Below are 22,020 nucleotides of genomic sequence, written 5' to 3' on the forward strand. Positions count from 1 at the left end.
GGATCTAAATTATTTTATTTTTAAACTCATGTAGGTACTCCATTCATATTATATATATTGTAAAACATATGCCGTATGTGTGCTTTATAGATAATAATTATAATATGAATAATTTTTTCAAAGTATGAATAGACAATCGATCTTTAATATTAGTTTAAGTCTTATAATTTATTTTTCAGAAAATATAAACCAAAAATTAAATTTATTACTATATCGTCTATACTGATATAGACGATATAATATAAAATAATACAATGATTCATAATTTCAGCTTTCAAATTTTAAAATAATAACATGGCTTTAACGTACCGGTCCACCGACAATGTGGCCTTCTGAAACGTCAAAACGATGACTATAATATTATGTTAGGTTAGGTTATTCCCCCACTTGCAAAATAGATATACTTTTCTATATCCGGCTCATAGTCGATTATATAAATATGAATTATTATAAAAATAATAATGTATCCATTAGTAATATTTTAGCAGTCTGCCTGCCTGTTCTTCGATTCATCTCTCCCTCTTTATCCTGAATACATCATAATAATTTATAACGAAACCGATCGCTATGACGTATTCACTTAATATATTATATTTTAATTGTCTTTTATTTTATAGTAATATAATGATTTTGTCCTTTTATTTATATAAGTCAATTTTTAGTTAAGTATATTAGCATATATACTAGCTTACTTTGTAACTTATAAAATGTTTATTCTAGAAGATAATCGAGGTTTTTATTATGTTTTTTTCTTTTTAATAAGTCAAGTTAAATATTTTTAAATATTTATCAGATACCTAAATAAATATTCTCTTAAATTATGTTCAGTTAATAAATCATTTAACCCTTTTTTACTATAGTGATTTGTATATAATCACATCGTAGTCGATTAAATACTATAATACCTTATACAAGTTTTCCCAGTTGGTCTTAACGAGGGTTAAACCTGTTTTCTCCCCTAATATTATATTCTCAAAAGTCAGTAGACAGTGTTGCACGTATACAAAATATTATTTCAAAGATCCAACAGCATATTTAAAAGTGTTATAACGCCGTATCGGTTACAATTTTTCATCGCGTGGTTTAAATTTCCAAGACGTTGGTTTTTCGTTACACAACGTAACTGATCTCGATTTCTCTTCTTCTGGAGTTAATAACTATTATAATTACTCGTATGTGGACACATGGTAGTGGTATGTACATAGTTAAAGATACACAGGTTTAATCAAAACTATAGAAATAAAATGTATGTATAATTTATTAAAGCCATCAGCTAAGAACTAATAAAACGTAGGTTACTATCTGGTATTATTGAGTTATAGATATGAAGAGAAAAACATAAATATCTACAATTTATAATATATAATATAAAAAACTGACACTTAATGTTGTTTGTGATGTACTGTACCCAACGAAGGCATATATTTAAATAGTTATACAGTTGCAACCCAGCAACTCATAATATTATAATAAAAAAATGATAATTTTAATATTAATATCAATTTATTATACTCGGATTAGTCAGTTTTAGATTATATCACGTCACTGCAACTGTAGCGTAACAAGGCGTGAGTACTTCGAAAAAAATCGATTTCTTCAAATTATTAGTTCTCATAATATGCAACAGTTTACAAGGTCAGATGGTTACTAACACGTTGTATATCTGATAGACTATTATTATTATATTACTTGTTATATATCTATAGAGTAACTACATACTTTTCCTCTCGTAATATTTTAATTTCGTATACGCGTATAATAATAACACACGACGTGCCCAGCAATGGTACCATCTTTGGTTTCTATACAATATTTTAATAATAAACGTTGTTAGCTTTGATCATAAAATTGTTGGTTTTAGTTAGGAATTAATGGACGTTGCGTGTATAAAAACAAAACCACATACGAAAAGTACATATATAGTAATGTAGAATGATGTATATTATGTAGTTATGGATAACGCATATTATTTAATCAGCGGAGACAAAACATGAGTTTTAACCTCCCTGCACCCACTTGTAGTCAAAATGATTTAAAACATATTTAATATCTTAAAGAGGCATATATGTTTTTACTGTAGGTGATACATTGATTTTTTTCAGAAGATTTATCAGTTAGATTAAAAACCAACTGCCCACTTTTCACACTCATCCCCATGGTCACTCTATAGATTTGCATCACAGAGAGTCTGAAAACCACCTGAAAACGGTTTAGAACAACATATTGTATCACTCATTATGCACATAAGTCATAAGTACACTTTATCTTTATGAGTCATAATGTATACTTTATAACAATGTTTTTATTCAAAGAAAATTGGTCATTTCAATATTAGTTGTAATAACGATTAATATTGATATTATTGTATCATCCTATTTTAGAGAATAGTTGATGTGTTAAGTAAAAATAAAGCTGAAAAATGAACGGATGTTGAACACTTGCCACATATTATAAATCTGCTAAAATTTAATACTTGGAGGCAATTACAAAAAAAAAAAAAAAATTTCTGCAAAAGCCAAAAATCATTATTTTTCTTCAAAAATGTGTCTACAGGGAAAAACTGTTGTAACATTATAATACGATTATAATATTATACGTTTCTTTTAGTTCGCTCATAATAAATAAAAAACAATGAATTACGATGGCGTTATGAATAATAATAATAATAATAATAATAATAATATATATTTCATGTTACGTGCATTGACCAAAAAAACAAAATTGACTGATGTAAAAAAAAGTGAAATTTCAATAAAAATGTGATTAAAATAAAATATCGATTTTAACGCGAAAAACAATACTTACAGTGATTTTATATTATATTAGGCGTAACCGACTAATCCGTCGATCGAAGTACGACGTATTATAGATCCGTGCTATAATACAATATAATACACCCGCCCACGACAATTAAACGACCCACGCGAGTATCGTGTATTTTCTAAGGCGGGACAATCGCGGACGTCGCGCCCGTCGTGACATTATAATAATATAATACTGTTATCACCATCTTCGTCATACAGCCGAATTAAGTGTACTATGTGTATTGATTTTTATTTGTAATATTATTGTTATATTTAATCGACTCTATATAATAATTATGTTATCGCCACGCTGCACGATAGCGTGTGCGACGTAACTTTGCGGGGGACGCGAGTACCTATATAATAGGGCGGGCGAGGGGTGGGGAGGAGGACAGAGTGATAGAGAATGAAAAATATTCAAACCGTCGTCACTGAAGAGCTTGCCAAAAATGTTATCGTGAATGACAATGCGTATTCTACGACAATAATAAATCGTAATAAATTTTAAATGGTAAAGACAACGGTAAGAAGTTATTACATAATTTAGTGAAGAGGACGCTAGACACAGCACATGTTTTATTTTACCGAACAATATGGATGAATTCGGAATTGGGTAATAGCAAATACCAAGTGTAGTTGTATTGTACGAGTCCAATTCTGATTTAAACAATTATTAATTAGCAGGATTTTTTATGGATATTTTGACGTTTTCGAGTTTTTAGATTAATTTTTTGTGTTATAGAGCGTTGTTAAAATTAATTAAATAATAAATCACTATTGATTGAAATCGATCGGTCGACAAATATTATATTAAATTGATAATTGTATTTTTTTTCTATAGATTTTAACTTGGGGCAAACTGTTATTTAAATTTGAATATTTGGAGAAATGTATTCTAAATACGCGAAAACTTTTTGTGTAACATAATAATTGTTTTAAAAAAATGTCGTATTAAGGTACTTTTAAAATTTACCCACTTTTTTATATTTATATTTATAAACTAATAACTACATAAATGTATATCATTACGCGTACATAATAATAATTTAATATGTTGTTTATTTTGAATTTATATATTTGATATATATATATATATATTTAACTTTTTAATCCATTATATATGGTATCATTGATATTTATAGCATACTGAAACGTTTTTAACTCTTAAGGTGTACACATCAACACATCTCCATCCGGATTTCAACTTCTATACACATAAAAAAACAACCACAACAACACTATATTTAAATGGTCTTGGTCGGGAATTCCTGAGATGGCAGTGGTGGCAGCGTTGTCGAGTGAAATAAAAAAAAAAGAACGTATTAAAATATTGTTTTATGAAAAAAGGGCTGGTTTTTTTTTTATCATACCTTATGGCAGGTGGAAAACGTGTTGTTTACTGCCGTCGACGCCGCGACCTTGGTACCACCAATGCCAACGACACGCGCGCTCACACCCGCCGCCGCCGCCGCCGCCGCCGCCGAGTCTCTTCACTTTTCCTTTCGGCGGCCGACCACCGAGCGGACCTCTCACCACCCCACCGGTGGCCGTTCTTCCCGCCGCTCTACCGACTGGCGACGCGACCACCGACGCCACTGCCGCCAAGCACTTCCAAAACGCGTTCTCCGGTGTCCCGCGACGGTCATTCCGCGCGCAATCGTCTCAATACGCTCGCGTACTTCCGCCGTTCGAGTTGTTCGTCGTCGGTCACCCGTCGGGTACATATTTCGAAAAACAACGACATCACGACTATCGTTTTCAGCGTACGCGCTCGTGTAGACATACGCCGGACGAGCACCGACGCCCTCCCCGAGTGTATCCCGTGAGTATTTGTGATTTGATTATATTTTTACCGCATATTGGAATACAATTAATTAATTAACTGTATAGTGGGCTTTCGAAACGTATCGCTGCACCTATCTGTATAATACACAACGTGTACGTCTATATGAGCGATTTGGCATACGGCTATGATATTTGATTCGATAATCGATTATAATTCAATTGTACACTTATTGAGATCACAAATAATTACCGACGTATAGTATAGTTTGTCAAATAATATCGCGTGATCATAAGATTATAATTTTCCCAGTAAATTCATACGTATTTAAAAATATATATTTTTTTTTTACATTGAAAATCTACCAATTTAAAGTTTTAAAAAAAATTGTTCTATAAATTATACTGTAGCTATATAAACTTTAAAAAATTACTTATAAACTAATTAACTGTAGTATTTTGATATTGAATATTTATTCACAAAATTCTCAGAAAATTATTCTGCTACGGAATATGAGACTAAAAGTGTATTTTGTCATAGTTATGATAAAATTAAAAAAGTCAATCAAGTTAAATTATGTCGATGAAAATAGTTAAAAATCATAATTTTATTTAAAAACATTTATACGAATTTCTGCTGTTATATGGTAAAAGAATCACCTTACTTAACATCTATTTTTAACTAATAAAATATTATTTGAAGAGGGCGCATATTATTTGATTCTATATAATTATAACATACTGATGCACATATATTTAAAAATGTATAGTTACTAGTAAAACTTTACTCTGTAAGTTGAAATGTCGTAGTATATAATCTCGGGGAATACACTCTTCTTGACTTTTTTTTCGTGAGAGCGAGGCGACAAATTTACGATCATGTCCCAACTATAGTAAACATTTCATAGTTATTTTCAATGTCCATATGAACGTGTTTTATGTTGGTCACTCGTACAAGAAACGACATTTTTGTTATTTTCTCGTTGTATGTTTTTATATATAGGTATATGTTATAGTAGTCTGGTTCAGAAGTTATATGATAATAGAAACGCTTACAGACCGGATTAAATGTTAATCTATATAACGCATCCACCACCTGTTAACAATTGTAGTGATCCCCGACGACTTAGTTTCTCTGCTACAACCGAGATTCTGTTATTATATAGCGAGAAAAAAGGTATACGTGTAGTTGTGTATTCACTGTAGTATAATATATATTTATGTATAACTCTATGTATGTATATATGATATTTTATGTTTTGACAATCAACTGTTACAATCCCTTACAACCCTCAAAATTAAATATATATATAGAGAGAGAGAACAGGTATATTTTGTACAACACAAGAGGTGTTTATAGAACGAACAGATTATTTACCTATATAGCGTTCATAATGTATATAATATACATTCGCTATATTAAATTGTACTCTGTACCTACGCCCTGTGTGGTAGGTACCTATATAACTTATATCCTGTCCCATTCAAAATGTGTCTCAAATGAAATATTTTATTTTATTATTTCGGTTATAAAGCAATACTACGAGTATATTATATTTTATTATACTAATGTTAATGCGAGGGGATTTCGTTTTTGTCCGAGATGTATTTTCATTAATTCTGTATTTTTAAGCATTTAAAATACATGAAAATGTTTATGTTATTGTATAACAGGTTTAAAACATTTTATTCAAAATGTACTTAAAAATAAAACTCAAAGTAGCTCTAATAAACTATTGCACAAAAAAATTAATATAAACTTAAATATTGCTTGGATTTGAAAGTATACCCTTACATATAGGTATACATGTAATATTTTTCTATTTATAAAATTATTATATTGAGTTAAACACGCATGTAACAATTTTTCAAGTTACATTTTTATACGTATGGTTTCTTTTATTGTGTAATATGCTTTATACATCTTTCATAATTTAAAATAGCTTATGAGCACTTAACGTTTGATTTCGTTTAAACTCACATTTTTTGTTACGTGAACTAACAGTTAAGTTTTATTATATTTAATTTTTTATATGACCCAGTGGTTTTGTCAAAATTATTTTTAACACGCTTATACCTTGACCTGGGTGCAGCCTTTAATCCTAAAAACGTGCGAAATAATTTTTCATTGTAGTTTTATTTAACACTTAAATATGCAGAAGCTTATAGTTTATAATATAAGCATTAGAAAAATTCACATGACCTTTCGCAGAACGCATTAATAAATATAAAATATCTCTATATATGCGAAAACTCGTAGCAATGAACTAATTCGAAAACAACTACGCCTAAATAATTTTTAAGAACGAAACGGGCGTTAAAATCTCTAGTCGAGATTGAACAAATAATAGCAATTTATTATTATTACTCTCTATACTCTATGTGCACATTATTTAAAAATAATATACTACGGTCTACGACTCATAGTATTCAAAGAATTTGATTACGTATAGTTATCGTCTTTGACGTTAAAAACGATGGTTATGATATAACAATAATCAGTGGACATAATATATATATATATATATATATGTATATAAGTATAATTAACGTGTGAAATAATAAGTATATTCACGATTATGCGATATATCACGTCGTCGTTATGGTCATTGTTGCAATGCGTGTGTTCTCTTATTCCTTTTCCGTTTTTGACGTTTTGGTCACACAGCGGGACAGGATTACATTTTTTTTCTTTACATAACCATATCCATATGTACCTACGTTTTTTACATTGTGTTTTTATATTGCGTAGGTAGGTATAGGTATAGGTAGGTACATGTAGTTTTTGTAATAAAATCATAAACTGAAGGTATACCTATATATTATGTATATAAACGCAGTACGCTGGACGGGATAGTCGGATAGGACCGTGACGAATGACATTTAAAAGGAAACAAAAATTCGCGAAGTCTTCGCATGTTGCGCAAGTCGTATACGATCACTCAATCGGCAGATGATGTATATTTTCTTTATCATTTCATAATCGGTGAGCCCAGAGATGGATATGAAATCATAATTCCAATTTTTTATTAACGCTTTGATGCGTATTTTAATCGAAAATTTTCATTTGTCAATAACATTATTGCTTTCACGCAGTTCGTAAGTTCCGGCGCCATCGTGTTATATTATAGGTCCCATTTATTATTATTATTTTTATTATTATTTATAATAGAGTTTTTTTTATGTCGATCGTATCTTGCGCGCCTGTCGAATAAATAGCTTTAAATCGTTTTCGATTAATTTTGTCGTCTTGAATATTCCAATTATTATATTTTATATATTTACACAACGAAATATTAAATAACCAGAATTATAAATTGGCGTATACTATAGTATATATACATGTTCAATGTTCACATAATATAGCTATACCTACCTTTTTTGGAATTTTAATTGATTACAGTATATATTGTGTCGAAAATATGTGAATTGGCGATTTACAATAATGATTAAAAATAATAAAATTACTTCCAACTAAATTTAAAATAGCATTTTATATAATATATTATGACATTATATACAATACTATTATTCTTATTATACCTATATACTTCTATTACCTAGCTATGATTTATTGTACAATGTATCGACTTCAGCTTGATCGAACAAATTTTCGTAATTTTATAAATCAGTCAATATATTGAGAGACATATGCATATAATATATATATATATATATATATATTATATACATTTTACTCGATTCGACACGTGCAGTCTAGACTCCAGATCTACGCTTGACTTTTTATTAATATACTAAAAAGAAATATTTATATTGATTACGGTTTTTATTATAAAGTATATTGCTAACGCCTGTATGAATAATATTAGGCTCATGAGTTAATTTACTAATGATTTATTTTAAAATAATAAATATTTTAACGTTTGTAAATATTTTTAATGGAAATATTTGCATATGATCACTTGCAGTGTTCCATACTTGTACACATTTATGAATTACTCCAGTATAATAATTGTGTACTAGATGTTTACCTACGTATATTTGTTTAAAACACAAATATAAATATTGATTTTGTATTAAACTAAATTTAGATATACAGTTATATTTATTCAAATAAGTTTACAAAATGCGCAACATGCACACGCATGATATAATATAATAATTAATAAAAAATATTAGTTTTACTTTATACCTAGAAAAAAGTCAAGTATTAAACGTGTACTGAAATTTTTAAAATTGTATACGAACAAAATCGACTGTAAAGTGTAAAATATGTTTAAAGGTCAAATAATATATTATACATTATACTATAATTTACTATGTATATGAACCGTAATTAAATTGAATAAGCTATTTTATTATTATCACTGTATTCAAAATTAATTTGTTCCATTAGATTTATTTCATACGTTTATTTTTCATGGCGGTTCAACAAAAAAAAAATAGATTTATAGTTTATTATATTTTAATATAAGTATATTATATAGGTACTAGCAGAGTTGCGAACTCGCGCATGATACATTTTTCCCTGAGAATTCGTTGTGGATCATTAATTCATTTCGATTTTTGTACACCAACTAACGGCACATTGTTTGTACTGCATTTATATCATTGAAAATATAATCTATAAATAAAAAAAAACAAATAGTCTTTGTCAGCATACTACCGCACGTCACTAATTGTCGTGGGTTCGGATATGTTTATTTTCTATCACCAATATCTGATAGGTTTTTAGACTTAGATGGACTTGCGCGTCACATGGTTTCATTATTTAATATTTATTTTTCAATAATTATATATTAAATTCGATCAAAAATATTTCGATTCAAGCACGTGTGTTATACAAAAAAATAGTACTTGTAAAATTTTACTTGATTTGTGATTTTATGCTGAAACATTCGAATAACTTATCGATTTTCAACGTGATATTTGATAATATTGCCACTACGTCATACTTACAATACTAAGAATAATAGTGGTGTTTTTGAATAATTTATACATTAGTATTGATGAATATTGAATGGGCTAAAAATTCGAAAAACCAATTTAGTCGTTTCGTATTATGAACGTAGCATCAACAAGTCATATCGTTTTCGTAGCGCACACCCATTTACTCAGTATTGAATGAGTTTCGATGGCCATCAAAACAAACTTGAATAAAAAATTAACACTCAATAGTTTTGTCATGTCCCGGCCGCTGAATAATCGTCACCGCCTTTCGTCATCGTGACACTAATGCCTGATGAGCGATCATATAGTCAGAAAAACAATCATTGGCATTCCGTAACATATTTTATTACACGAATTAACATCAAGTTATTCACTATCGTTCTCATCAGACGAAGATAAAAATGCTGCTGCAGGTTCAACGCACTCAGCTTTCACCATATATTATATAGGTAGATAGGTACATCGAAGACGCCATTAATACATATTATTATACTATATACTTATAATCCACGATATCAACCCTATGCATCACCATCTATCGATTTTTGAGCTTCAACGTTCGTGTACTAGTAATTACACCAAACTCACGTCGTCCGTGACAATGATATTATGTACGATGATGGCCAGTAGATACATTTTAATTCGAGTGTAAAATTATATTGTGATGATATGCCTATTTCATTATATTATATACGCTGCACATATCCAAAAACCGCGGCAAAACCGAACACCTAATTGAAAACAAATACATTATCGTCGTTTGTCAACGTGAAAATGGAAAACTTTCGCTTTGACTTGAAGGTCGGCGAGATTTCTAGAGGACGGCCAATCATTGCGTCGGGATATAGTTGCTGCTGCTGCAGTAGCAATAATAATGAAAGCGGGTGTGCGCGAGCGCGCGTCTATTCTATTTGGACGGAAATGATTATTATTTTTTTCGTGTATATATAGCTATACTTTTATGACGTCTGCGAGATATGTCAAAAATTGATAAAGTGATAAACGAGGATTTGTCGGGAAAAATAAAAGTAATATTTCTATTCATCGGTTTTGTCATGATCATGTAGAATTGTAGACGAGAAATTTCTTTAGTGAAAAAAAAAATAAACTGTAGGAATACCTATCATCTATTGATAATATCATCTGTCGTAGGAATATGCCGAGAAAACATTATATCATAATTTTGTTTTCAATTAATAATTAACATTCGAAATAATATCGTCGAATTGCTTATTTTATACGCAATAAACGAAATAGTAGTTGTTCTATAGACTTCATAGATTTCGGTGAAGAAATATATCAATTTTAATAAATAGTATATCTATTTATGATAAAACGATATTATTTGTGAACAACAATAATAACTTACTTGCATTTGTTTCATAAATGCGTTTAAAATGTTTTTACTTAAAAACAAATAATGTGCTATGTTTTCATAAAATGTTCAAACAAAATGACTCATAATTTAATGGTAATATTATTATTGCTAATATCGCAGCTCATAATGCAATAATCACACGGTCATGTATTGCATACCAATTAATTAATTATTTAGAACGAAAATAAATAATTAATTTGTTCGAGTCAACGAGATAGTATAAGATATATTGGTCCCGGAAATAGTGTTAAAAAAAAAAAATCTGTTCCTGGATAAATACGTGGATTTATATATAGAGCTCGTGTTTTCGTTAAGTCATTTGAGCGGAGGCGAAATCACATCAGTGTACCCGCGACGGAGTGGCTACAGCAGGCCGTTCCCATTATTTTATTTTCCATATAATTTATCGTGAATAGTAGGTATGTTATATAATATTATATTATACAAATTATGTGTCACTAAATTATGAGTGTGATTTGTCACTTGATGGGTGCACAAGGACGCCGCCGTTCGAATGAGAATATTCTGTTGGGATAAATTAATTTTCCTGTGTGTAGACGCGTGTGTGATATAATCATATTATAGTCATCGCGTTTCGACTTGTGCAATAAATCATTTTCTTAAATTCAAAGTGTATTCAAAGTTTACACAGTAACGTGCGGTCTAATTTTTGTTTTAAATATTCAATGCAGTGAGCATAGTATACCTACATTATAAGCGCATTTCGACCATTTGTTGTTTAGTAGGTATAGGTACCTACACTATTGTAATGTTTTTTTCTTACCGTCTAGTGAAAACCGAAACGAATATGATCAAAGATTTTGTAAACGTTTTTTAAATATCGAAAAAACATATTTATAACGTTATATATGAACATAAACATTGTATTGTACTAGCTATTGTAGGTATACACGCTGGACCAATAAAGAACATACTTATTGTAGTGTGTGTTCAAGTTTTATATTCAAGTATATTATATACAGTAATCGTAAGACGATATGTTTGTTATTTTTAATATTTTTAGTTTTCCTGAATATTTGGTTTCGATTTCTTTTGTGGTTAACGATGCGTACATAGAAGCAAACTTTCATCATGCGACGAATAAAATATACTCGTATTATAAATTGCCCATTGAATTCAAACCGTCGAAATTTGGCGTTAAAGTCAGAAAGTTTAAAACGCGAAACCCGAGACCACTACCACCTATTCGTACGACAGATACACTCCTTTCCACGCACTTACATCGTGTCCGCGTTCCAAAGAACAAACCGTTCTTTTTCGAGTACCCACTCGAAAGATTTCACTGTTACGTTTCGTTAAATATGTAATTTAATCATTGAGTACAAATATTTATACTATAACTCATACATACGCAATTTATATAATATTATTTTATCGTTAAAACATTCCAAACCAAATTATAATTGTGATAAGTATATGATATTATAATTTATATTAAATCGTAAATTCTTTCACGATTGAAAACTATTTAATGACTTCGTAATTGATACGCGATTGTTTCGAAATCGTTTAACGAATATTATAATAACTATCAAAAGTTAACGTGCCGATGTTTAAACAACATTCCTACTCAACGTTCACTAATAATGGACACACAAATATTATTACCTTACCGTCTATACCTTATACTCGACCAACCGATTTTCTCCCATAATTATTAATTACATTAAAGCATATTTCATGAAAACAAACTGTCGAAATACAATCGTTTCAACTGTTTCAAGTCAAACACAATTGATGATGATAATTATTATTATTTAATATTTTCATCAATGTAGTCGGTGTAGCAACTTTATTGCAGAGTTGTGTGCGCGTTAAAGCCACTACACAGCGATCGGATTTCAAAAAAAGAAATTATACGATGGAGCCGTTAATGTTCCGATTTTACCTGGCGCAGATCAAAATCCGGGAACTATCATCGATTGCGCAATATACCTACGCCTCTACCTACACGCGTTGGGCGCGATCGCATTACTAACTATATTATTATTATTATTATTATTACTATTCGAATTCCGTTCTACGGACCGCTTTCGTTTTCTTTCGCATTCTCCTCCGTATCACGGTGAATATCGTCGTTTGACCGGTCGGTCGTAAACGAATCGCGCGAATCGATTTTTTTTTCGTCAGCAAAACTCGATGCTGCTATAATAGCTGACCGGACAGGAAGCAACTGCGGCCGATCACGTTTCGCGTGTGCGTTCTACAACCGTTATATTATTGTTGTACGGCATATGTTATTTTAATTAAAATATCGGCTCGTCCCTCGTCGCATGCGTAACTGCAACAAGTTCACTTTCTATATTACCTACGAGACACACCGGCTGTAAAAATATTATGATAATAATATAATGTTGATTTCGCCTGGCAGACGCGCGTGGTCAAGTGCGTGGCTGTCGCCGGGATAGTAAAACTGGGAGCCGTCTGACGGTGGTATACCTATACGGTTTGTTGACTTTGAAAACGTAAAAAACTGCGTTTAATAACAATTAAAAACGATGTATAATTGCCTACCTGTATATTATCGTCTTTGCAACTTGAGCGCACATGTAGAGCGGCACAATATTCGTGTACCCGCGATACATGCTTTTGTTTAAGACTATAATATATAATATAATAATATAATGGTTTCGTTTTTATTTCTCTTTTCGTTCCAAGTTTTTAACGTTTCCAATCATTTCCAGTATTCGTACCAATTATAAAATCAACGCTCGTTAAATGCAAAACGTCTGAAGAATCACTAAAAGAAGAAAAACAATTAAATAAGAACCATTTTGATTTAATAATAATATATTATATAGGTAGGTATAGGTATTACTTTAGTGATTATTGCATTTTTATGTTTACTTCGTCTTTGAAAATGTGCAATTTAATTGTTATTGTCATTTATATATTATTATTATAAATTTAATATCCAAACTAACCAATAAACGTTCGTTAGTCTATAGTAAATCGTTTCTCTCTTTTTCTCTCTCTCTCTCTTTATAAATATAATATCAATGTATAAGATACTATAGTAATAGGTTAATTTTTTTTACTGGATAACTGCTACGGTCGCACCAACGAGTTATTGAATTTTTCCATCAAGCTAAGTAGTAGGTAATTACTAATGATTAATATGAAAATAATCGGTCGACAACAACAACATGGCTATAAGAAGCGGTTGAACGAAAAAATAGTAATCGAGATTTTCAAACTCCAGTAAATAACTACCAATTTGGACGTAAATGTTTGCGTGTTATTGTTCTTCGCCTACGCCCTACGGCTATTTTTAGTACCATCGTAGTTTTATCCCATAAGTGCGTGGTGTGCCTATTCAAGTAAATAATTATATAATTAAAGTGGAAAAACAAATAACGAGAAAAACGTGTACACAGAGGTCAGACATAATCATTATTGTACATAGCTTTTTAATGTCAAAAGAATGTGTTGGTGAGATCCAATGTCAAAAACAGGTATTTCTGACATTTTCTGTACAGGGACGGGCATACGTAATCAAACAAATAAAAAGCACAACATTAATATTATTATAGTCATCAGTTCTTATCGACCATCGCGATTCGCAAGTCAATAAACGATGTATTTAACTGTTATATAAAAATAATGTTCGAAATCACGCATATCGTAGTAATTTACGCGTATGTATGAAATACTTTTATATTCATTTATTTATTATAAAACTCTGTTCGTGTTCAATAAGTTAAAATTACTATTACAGGTTACCATTGTTCGGGTATATAGGTATAAGAACCAGATAGTGACTACCATGGGTTAGGACGATAGGTACTTTATAATTAGATGTTAACTTTATACGTGTTCAATATACGTTTGTCTTACAATATAATAATTAATCACAGACAGACTGGCACTTATTTTGTAATTATAACGAATTAGAAATGTCATACAAGTATACCTAGTGTACAGTTGAATGTATTTCTAGATAATTATAAATTAATTACGATTTTAAAAAAAAAATACTTAAACATTAAAGTGGCAGTTATGATTGTTATAAATTTATCGTCCTAACCCAGCCAAAGAAAAAAATATTTTTTTATTTGTAGAGTTAAAAACATAATAATACGAGTGTGATTAATAGATGAAGTAACTTTTAACTGCAGAACTTATGTTATTATTTTCCTGAAGATATACTACTTAACTTAGTTACTCAAATTAATATTTATTTTTAAATACATTTTTATTTAACTGGACTAATTTATTTTATTTAATAGCTTAATTTTTACTAGTTATACAAAAATTGGTTAACTTTTCCCAACTTTGATAATAACCAACACTTATTCTCTATTTATAACAGATTAGAAACATCACACAACTATACAAGTACAAGATACATATTGTACAGTTGAATGTTTTTCCAGATAGGTGATTAAAAACTAATAAACGTTTATATATCTAATGTATACAACCTAAGTATGATAAAAACTTTAAGATTTTTGTTGCATTTCCTCAATTTTGTTTGCATGACAATCGTATACTGCAGCTATTACTGTTTTATGATACAACTATAATAAGTACATCCTCCGTGAAATTAATTATTACACTACTTATATAGTTATATATAGCAGGTACGCTATTTATTGTACGCATGATTAAACGTACAGATTTATGTTATAAAATGAGATTTTTTTTTTTTACTTTTCACCTAAAAAAAAAATTAATCAATTTTTCAACTATGTTATGTCACAAATAAAAAATAATATCGTTGTAAACAGCGTACTGATTTTGTTTTTGTTACGAGGTGTTGAGCGTCGCATACCACGTAGCTTATAACGCAAACATTGATTCGAGGTATGTGTGTAGAAAATGACTTTGACGGCGTCCTTCTAGAACTGAGTAAAAATATTTATATTATATTCGAAGTTTCGGACAATTTACTTGTAATTTAATTTGAATGTGACCTGATATAGATATTAGTGCAATCCAAATAGTTCCGGTGTGTCAATTATCATATTATAAAATATCTGCACGATCAGTTTCAGGTGATATACCAGCATTAAGTATATATTTTGTTACCCAACAACCGTGGCGTAATGGATAGCTAGGTGATCAATAGTGTTATCAATCTACACGATAAAACCATAATCCATTTATATTTTTTTATTTGTTCTATATTGTTTAAATTATTGGTTGTTTATAGAAAAAGAAGTTAAAAAATTATTAAAATTTACGTAATTTATAAAATGTATATTATACAATTAGATATATTTTCGTATTCGTTGAAGTTTTTTATTTATTTACAGATTATTTAAATGTAGTTATATATTTAAATATTATATATTAATCAATATTTCAAATAAATTAGTATGACAAATTTAATAAAACCAAATAAACTAATTTAATTTTTTTCTACAGGTCCCACTAAACCATGAAAGGGTGGGGATTGGTCGTGCTTCTCTGCACGGCCTTGCTGAGTGAACCAGTACGACCAGAAGAAAAATGGAGTCGACCCGAAACTGCCGCAAAACGTGTTGATGATTGGGTACCTATAACCGCATCATGTCCATCGTGTCAAAAGAATCTGGAATCCAGTGATGAAGCAGGTGGTGTTGATGAAGTCGGACGTCTATTAAATCCACCGGCCGTTCCATCCGGGCGTGCATTTAATTTTAATTCCAAACAAAACAATTTTAACCGGGCACCGACTGGCGAACCGTACGAAATCACTACACCAGCGGCAACGTCAGCTCAGTTCTTTGGTCAACAACAAGCACCAAAAATACCACAACCCGTACACTTCCCGGTACCATTTTTTGGCCAACAGAACCCATTCTCAGGTAGATTTCAAGGACTACCCAATTTCCAGCCACAGTTCACGTTCATACCCCAACCGCAAATTCAGTCTGCACCAAAGGAAAACAAAGTGACGTTCCCCGAGTCACCGTTCATCCAACAACAAAACAAAGGGTCAGTGCAACTTGTATACGTTCCCATCGAAGCACTGCAGAGGCAAAAACCAAGGTTGCAAGCTGATAGGCCAATACCGCAACAGTCACAGATTGACGCGAAGACGCAATCGCCGTTCGAGACTGGTAAACTGAAATTCCAAAGACCACCGCAACCGTTTGAACCACAGTTCCCACTTCCTCAACAATTTGAACAAGAACCCAATCGTTTTGCACCTCCACCACCAACACCACCGTCATTTGAACAGAACACTGGCCGTTTCCCACCACCATCGCAGTTGTTTGAACAAGGTAAACCAAATTTCTCAAATCAACTGAAGGAACAACGTCCAGAGTTTTTGCCTCAAAATGAACAGCCAGTCAGTCCACAATCATTTCAGTTTCTTGAAGACGCAAGAAACCCGCCTTCCAACTTTTTTCAATTTCACGATAATAGATTCCAAAAACCAGCCTTTGAAGATAAACCAAAAGAAACGAAACCACAAGGACAACAAACCTTTACACCCAATCTAGAGGAATCTAGACAAGAGTCTGCTCAGAATTTCGTTTCAAACTTTGATGGAAGTCGTCCAAGACCGGGACCACAACCTCAAAATTTCCAACAGAATTTCGAAGAAACGAGACCAAGACAAGAACCACGACCTCAAAGTGCCCAACCTAATTTCCAAGAAACAAGACCAAAACAAGAACTGCCACCGACAAAGTTTGTCCCCAAATTTGAAGAACCAAAATTAGAACCTGAACAACAGTTTGTTCCCAATTTTCAAGAAACAACAAGACCGAGACAAGAATCACCACCACCACCACCACCACCACAGTTCGTTCCCAAGTTTGAAGAACCAAAGTTACAATCTCAACCACAATTTATTCCCAATTTCCAAGAAACAACTAGACCACGACAAGAACCACCACCGCAACAGTTTGTTCCCAACTTTGAAGAACCAAAATTAGAACCTCAACAACAGTTTGTTCCAAATTTCCAGGAAAATAGGCCAAGGCAAGAATTACCACCACCACCGCAACAGTTCGTTCCCAACTTTGAAGAGCCAAAATTAGAACCTCAACAACAATTCGTTACAAATTTCCAAGAAATTCCACAAGTAATAGCACAACAAACATTCACTCCTAATTTCGAGTCATTGAGGCCAAAACCAGAAATTCAACCAAACACTGTCCATAATTTCCAGGACACGAGACCTAAACAAGAACCACAAGCACCATTTGTACCAAATTTTGAAGAAGTAAAACAAAAATCAAAACCAAAAGTTCAATTGTCGCAATCTTCAACATTAACACCCCAGCTGTCATTTAATTCACAAAGTCCAACAGAAAAAGCAGTACAAACACCATCAACACCATATCCACCTCCTCATCAACCACCACTTTCTGTTTATATGGAAAAACGGCTGGATAACAAGATAAACGAAGTACTAACCATACTAAAGGATGCAAAAACGATACCAGTATTAGATACAATCGGTAATCGTTCACCCAAAGTGTTTGTTGGACCATCCGATCTCGATGCACCCAGGGGTTATGTTAAATTTGCATTGCCTTATTTGTCGTCACTTGACATTACTAAAATCGATTCAATGATCGATCGTTTACCATTTTTCGTCGCTCCACTTAATTTCAAACCTCCACCAGGTTACGCGAAAATTCCATTCCCACCACCACATATAGGTTCTGTTGTTGTTTCTTCCAAATCACCAGTTGTTTCCTCCTCTACTGAATTCAATCCATTTAAACTCACGTCTCAATTGCCGACTGAAGTGAACTCTTTACAACCATCTATATCGAGTACCACGCAACGAGGAACCGAAAGAGCTCAACCAATTACAGATGCCACACCCTCTACACCGAAACGTAGCCGACAAAGAAAACCATTGCATAGGGGTTCATTAACTAGTTTCAGCACGACTACTCCCTTGAATGATATCACAGAACGACAAAAAGATCAATTTACGACACCTGCAGAATTACAAAAGTTGCCAGAAATTTCAACTTTAGAGAGCGAAAAACCACAGTTTTTGGAAAGTACACCGACGTCTATTCGTCAGAAATTTACACGAAAACCAGTAGAACAACAACAGACTGTTTTTGAAACCACGCAAGCACCCATATTTGATAACACACAGAAACAACAGTTTGAAAGTACACAGCAACAGCAGTTTGATAACATTCAGCAACAGCAGTTTGAAAATACACAGCAACAACAGTCTGATCACACACAATCACAACAGTTTTTCGCAGATCAACAAGTTCCACATAATCAACAAAACTATTTGGATACTCTTAGCTCTTGGCCTCAGCAAGAACAACAACAACAGTTTTTCAATAACCAACAACCAAGCCAACAGCCGTTCTTTGAAAATCATCAACAACTTTTAGACAATCCTTCTCAGACCAGTCCAGAGCAATTTTTAAACAATCCTCAATCGCCAACCGATCTAAACAATCCGGAAATAAACCAACAACAATTTATTTCTAGCTCAACTGAAAAACAGATATTTAAAAACTTTCAACAAATACAACCACTTTCTCAGTATCAAGTAGGTAATAATTTCTTGAATCAACAACAGTCGTCCACGGAACAAGTTCAGTCGGCATCCAATCCTCCACAAACCGTATCTGAAGAACCTCTGACGGCAGCGACATTATCCCCCACAGACACGCCAAAACTTAGACAACGCCTGTCGTACTATGATAAATTATTGTTGACATCAACTCAAGTTCCAGTAGAAATACCAAGTACTCAAAATATCATAGAATCCAGTGAAAAACCCAAAGAACGAACGAAGTTGAGGCCAAGGCAAAGACTAACTACGACCAAAAGGCCTACGACGGAGTCTTCGAGCATTTCGGAAGAAGTTTCTGAACAGATAACAGAAACTTCGACCCAAAGGTATAATCCTCTGAAGAGACGTCGCCCGGTAACGACTACAACTACTGAAACTACCGAAACTACGAGAAATCCTCTGAGGTCTAGAACGACACAAGCTAGTAGATCAGAGTTCGTGCGATCAAGATCTAGCAGGAGACCAACCACAACAACGACTACAACAACTACGTCGACCACAGAAGCTGCGCCAGTTCAACAACAGTTCCAAGATGAAGCACAGCCGACCAGTCAACAAGATGAACAGAAAAAAATCGAAGAAGCTGCGTCATTCTGGAATGAACCAGTAACTGTACAGCAGAGTCATGGTTATGAGTTAGATACAAGGTACACGCAAGCGCCTTCTGGTCCAGACAGTAAGTTTAGCAGTGGGGAACCACCAGCGGACGAGGATTTGTCGAAGGAAAAACACTACCACGGAAGTGGTAACGACAAGAAAGCACACGACCCGAACGTTGAGAAGAAAACACCAGGTCGCCGAGGTCATTGGGTCAGGGTACGAGTGAAGAAACCGCAAGACAACCTGGATACAGCTGAATCGCAAAACTCTTTAGGTCCCCTTTCAGCAAATGCCATTCATGAATTAGTAACAAAACCGACCACCGAATTCGAAGTATCATCGTCTTCTGCTCCGGAAGAATTATCCACAACCACAACTACCACTACGATCGCACCGACAACCATAACGGCGTCCGCGACAACTGACAGCAACCAAAAGCAATTGTTAGTTACTACCATTTCTGACAACGCAGAAGTGGCAGTGACGACAACGGAAGAAGAACGTCCGGCCGAAACCACCCAAACTCCAGAAGTGTCTCCACCCGTGGCCAAATATCCGGATGACGAACAAGACGAGGCGTTCCAGCGGAACTTGGCCGATATGCTAGCAAAATTCATCAGTGGTGGTGACGAACCTCGGGCTGAGACCGCAACGGTATCTGCTGAAGAGTCAACAGTTGACTTAGTTGCGGAGACAGAGTCAACCGACCCAACAATCGTAACTGCAGCCGCGGTCACGGAACTGCCTCTCGCGCCGGTAACATCCACTACGACCAAGGTATCTATGGAGACTGAAATATGCTATAAGGGTAGGTGCGTGAAGAGCAAAAAGAACAAACAAATCACTGACCTGGTGTCCGAGCCATGAATATTATAATAATATAAAATATATAATAAATATAAAATATAATGTAATATGTACACGCGTATCTTAAGGTTATAATAAGAAAAGACGTGAGACGACGATGCTTGTTTATGGCAGGTGTCAGTAATTATCGAGTATAGTAAGTAGTGTACAGAATAATAAATAAATTATTGCTCGTACATTCGCCTCGAGTCCACACAAAACCAAAGATACAAACGGGATATAAATCTGTGCCAACGTCTAGAAAAAAAATATTTTGTACATATTATTTTTATGCATAAATATTATTATATTTTAGTCACATTTATATAATTTATTAGTTACGTGTATGCGTTGAACAAACATTTATTTATATAAACCTACTGAATGTATCTAGTTTTTGTCTGTTTCACTAATGAAACTCATTTCATACAACTTTAAACATATTTTATTTAATATTTTTTACTTTGTATTTGTATATAAACATGTTTTACTTATTAAATATTTATTTGATAAGTGAACCGTTTGCTTTGTCATAAAAATAACATAATTTATGTATTATGTTTCCATAAATATATTGTAAATTGTATGTGTGCTGAGTTTAATTGTAACTTCGTTAACATAATTTGATTTTATAATCATTAATGTTTAGCATAATATTATATATACTATGTAAGAACGTAACTACATAACAATTTTCATTGAAATCAATAAACATCGGAAAAAAAGAAACTCTTCATTCGAAAAATGTCTTAGTTTTATAATTTATATGTAATTCTTATATTATTATTATTTTTACTGTGTACACTGTACAACATATGTATGATTAAATTAATTTTCTATAAAAAATGTATTGATTTTTATGTTTTTAGTTTTTAACAACATTACCTTATTTCGTTACCTTGAGTAAATAGGAAATTCTAACATAAATAAACATCACAACTTGTTTATTGACTTGTAACAAAATATAGATAGATATTATAAATTTAAATAGAAATTGATCAGTAATAAAATTTAACTTTACAATACAAATAATTGATAATAAATATTATATTATCATATTTATATTGTGTTGGCGTTTTAAGATCAAAATATAAAATGAATAATTAGATCATGAACATTGAATATCATCTCTTTTGAATTGCTGAGAAATAATTATAATTTTTAATTTTTAACTATAG

At 32.2% G+C, this 22,020-nt stretch overlaps 1 protein-coding gene across 1 annotated transcript; it reads left to right on the forward strand.

The window, feature by feature from the left end:
* The first annotated feature begins 4,407 nt into the window (after positions 1–4,407).
* LOC113554598 (protein piccolo) lies at positions 4,408–21,382 on the forward strand. Its single transcript, XM_026958513.1, has 2 exons — positions 4,408–4,626; positions 16,267–21,382. Exon 2 carries the CDS (start codon positions 16,280–16,282, stop codon positions 20,861–20,863), a length of 4,584 nt encoding a protein of 1,527 aa, XP_026814314.1. The 5' UTR covers positions 4,408–4,626; positions 16,267–16,279; the 3' UTR covers positions 20,864–21,382.
* The last annotated feature ends 638 nt before the right edge of the window (positions 21,383–22,020 follow it).

Source organism: Rhopalosiphum maidis, chromosome 1 (assembly GCF_003676215.2).
Source record: "Rhopalosiphum maidis isolate BTI-1 chromosome 1, ASM367621v3, whole genome shotgun sequence".
NCBI lineage: Eukaryota > Metazoa > Arthropoda > Insecta > Hemiptera > Aphididae > Rhopalosiphum > Rhopalosiphum maidis.